Source organism: Harmonia axyridis, chromosome 6, assembly GCF_914767665.1.
Source record: "Harmonia axyridis chromosome 6, icHarAxyr1.1, whole genome shotgun sequence".
NCBI lineage: Eukaryota > Metazoa > Arthropoda > Insecta > Coleoptera > Coccinellidae > Harmonia > Harmonia axyridis.
In genome coordinates this window covers 12,909,339-12,912,618 of record NC_059506.1, presented here as the reverse complement: position 1 = coordinate 12,912,618, position 3,280 = coordinate 12,909,339, and the positions used below count along the sequence as shown (strand labels likewise).

The following is a 3,280-nucleotide window of genomic DNA, read 5'->3' as shown; positions in this document are numbered from 1 at the left end:
CCTACTTACGTCGCGCGCGTCGTCGTCGCTCACTCGCCGAAAAGTACCTACGCGCTTGAAAACTATTGTTTGGTCGAGAGCTGGTTGGCAACACTGCCTACCCCTACCCCTCCCACGTCTTTGCCCGCCCGCAATCGCTTGCTCGCAATCACAATGCCAGTTTATTTCAAGCGAGCCGCGCGACGGACGTGTTATGTTATCGTGTTTTGTGTGTTATCGTGTTTCGTTTCACTTTATTTGTGTTTTGTTTCGCTTTCTTTTTCATCAAATATCTCATGCAAAATGGATAGATTTTTATTAAATAAAAAACAAGTCGGTAGTTCAAATGATAGTGAGGAAGCATCTACTAGTGGTGGCAGGGAAGCAAAGAAGCGGAAATATCGTAAATACGATGATAGCTATTTGGACTTCGGTTTTACTTCAATAGAAGTAAACAATGAAGAAAAACCGCAGTGTGTGCTTTGTTTGAAAATACTATCATCTGAAAGTATGCTTCCAAGTAAATTGAAGCGACATCTCGAGACAATTCATCCAACTATGGTTGCAAAATCGCGTGATTTTTTTCACCGGAAATTACAAAATTTAAAAAAAACAAAGAACGTATTCACTCAGCAAGCCTCAGTACCTAACAACGCACTGTTAGCATCATTCAAGGTGGCATACAGGGTGGCAAAATGCAAAAAACCTCATACTATTGCAGAAGAGCTTATCCTACCAGCTGCTATCGACATGGTGAATATTATGGTGGGAGAATCGGCTGGAAAATTAATTTCCAAGGTACCCTTATCTAACAATACTATCAGTCGAAGAATCCATGACATAGCTGACGATCTCAATTACCAATTAATAGAAAAAATGAAAAGCAAGGATTTTGGTTTGCAACTTGATGAGGCGACTGACAGTAATAGCGATGCACATCTCATTTGTTACGTACGCTTTCTGGCTGACAATATTATTGTCGAAGACCTTTTATTCTGCAAAAGCATTACCGAAAGTGCGAAGGCCGAAGACTTGTTTGAAATTCTTGACAAGTTTATTGCAGAAAGTGGCTTGGATTGGGAAAAGTGTATCGGTGTATGTACTGATGGTGCTCGATCCATGTCTGGCAGGTATGGGGGAGTACAAGCGCTTATTCGTAAAAAAGCACCGAATGCTATGTGGACCCATTGTATCATCCATAGAGAAGCTCTTGCATCAAAATCAATGAGCTCTGAACTGAACCAAGTACTGGAATGTGTAATTGGTGCAGTAAACTACATAAAAACTAGGCCTGTAAAGGCCAGACTTTTTAAAAAACTATGTATAGATATGGGAGCTGAACATACGGCTCTGCTGTATTACTGCAATTCACGATGGCTTTCACGTGGAAATGTCTTATTTCGTGTGTTCGAATTACACGAAGAAATTCGAATTTTTTTACAGCAAGAACGTCATGAAAACGCCAAATATTTTACTGAAGCAGATTTTTTGCTAAAACTAGCATATTTGTGCGATATATTTGAGAAACTAAATAATTTGAATCTCTCTTTGCAAGGCAACAACACGCACATTCTGAAACTATTGGAGAGGATTGCGGCGTTTAGAAAAAAACTGCAGTTGTGGATAAAGAAAATGAATGAAGGCAGTGGTCAAGATTGCTTCCCGCAATTGTATAAATATGCTGCATCTAATGAACTGGTTGTCTCACACGACCTGATGGTTCTTTTCACGGGACACCTATCGAAGCTCACCGAATGGTTTTCGAAGTACTTTGGACATGATGATGTCGAAAAATTTGCGTGGATCAGAGATCCTTTCCATGCACAAGCTCCACCAGGATTCACATCACAAGATGAAGAGAGTCTCATTGAACTCTCTTGCGACAGCAGCCTTAAAACTAGATTCACCAGTTCCGATTTGGTGGAGTTTTGGTTATCGATTCAAAATGAATATCCAAATTTAAGTTCAAAAGCTGTAAGAATTTTCATTCCGTTTGCAACATCATATTTATGTGAAGCTGGATTTTCAGCTGTAGCTGTAATCAAGAACAAATATCGCTCAAGGATCAATGTGGAGCAAGAAATGAGAGTAGCAGTGTCAAGTCTTATTCCCCGCTTTGAAAAACTGTGCGGAGATCACCAAGCTCACCCGTCACATTGATTTGACTGAGTACCTAACTATCATATTTTATTTTGGTTTTTCTTTAGTCTCTCTTGTTGTTTTCTGTTTCAATTCTCTTACATATAATAAAAAAACTTAATTTCATATTGTGGATGTTTCAATTTTTGTTCCTATCTACCTAACCTAACTACTATAGTTGTAGGTACCTATTTCTTACGACTGTATCTTTTTCAAATAGCTAGCGAAGGTAGGGAGCCGTGACAAAATAATAAATTTGTAACTGCGCCGCGGGCTGAAAAAGATTGGGAACCCCTGCCTTATACCAAAGTGGTTTCCTTAGACACGTGTGTCAAGCTTTCGTCCCTGTGCAATACGATGAAAAGTGTAAGAATGAGAAACATAGAAGGAAATAACAAACAAATCAAATCAACAACAGAAGTCAGTCGTACATTTGTGGTTACAGCAGCAATTGACCTTAGCACGTGGGAGATTATAGCTACCTGCGTGACATCCGAGTCCAAGAAAATCAACAATGTGGAAAGACCCACTTGGATAATTGTTGATTAAACAAAAAAAAAAAAATAAGAACAGTCCCTTATACCAAAGTGGTTTCCTTAGACACGTGTGTCAAGCTTTCGTCCCTGTGCAATACGATGGAAAGTGTTAGAATGAGAAACATAGAAGGAAATAACAAACAAATGAAATCAACAACAGAAGTCAGTCGTGCATTACAGCAGCAATTGACCTTACCACGTGGGAGATTATAGCTAGCTGCGTGACATCCTAGTCCAAGATAATCAACAATGTGGAATGGCTTACTTGGATAATTGTTCATCAAAAAAAAAAAGGGAATAAGAACAGTCCCTTATACCAATGTGGTTTCTTTAGACACTTGTGTCAAGCTTTCGTCCCTGTGCAATACGATGAAAAGTGTTAGAATGAGAAACATAGAAGGAAATAACAAACAAATCAAATCAACAACAGAAGTCAGTCGTACATTTGTGGTTACAGCAGCAATTGACCTTACCACGTGGGAGATTATAGCTACCTGCGTGACATCCGAGTCCAAGAAAATCAACAATGTGGAAAGGCCTACTTGGATAATTGTTGATTAAACAAAAAAAAGAGAATAAGAACAGTCCCTTATACCAAAGTGGTTTCCTTAGACACGTGTGTCAAG

At 39.1% G+C, this 3,280-nt stretch overlaps 1 protein-coding gene across 1 annotated transcript; it reads left to right on the top strand.

The window, feature by feature from the left end:
- The first annotated feature begins 282 nt into the window (after positions 1–282).
- LOC123683079 (zinc finger BED domain-containing protein 5-like) lies at positions 283–2,414 on the top strand. Its single transcript, XM_045621976.1, has 2 exons — positions 283–1,953; positions 2,009–2,414. The coding sequence occupies exons 1-2, from the start codon at positions 283–285 to the stop codon at positions 2,012–2,014; spliced, it is 1,677 nt and encodes a 558-aa protein (XP_045477932.1). The 3' UTR covers positions 2,015–2,414.
- Positions 2,415–3,280: the final 866 nt, after the last annotated feature.

Excerpts from the sequence above, each read along its gene's own strand:
- LOC123683079 (XM_045621976.1), top strand. The coding sequence starts at position 283 with ATGGATAGATTTTTATTAAATAAAAAACAAGTCGGTAGTTCAAATGAT.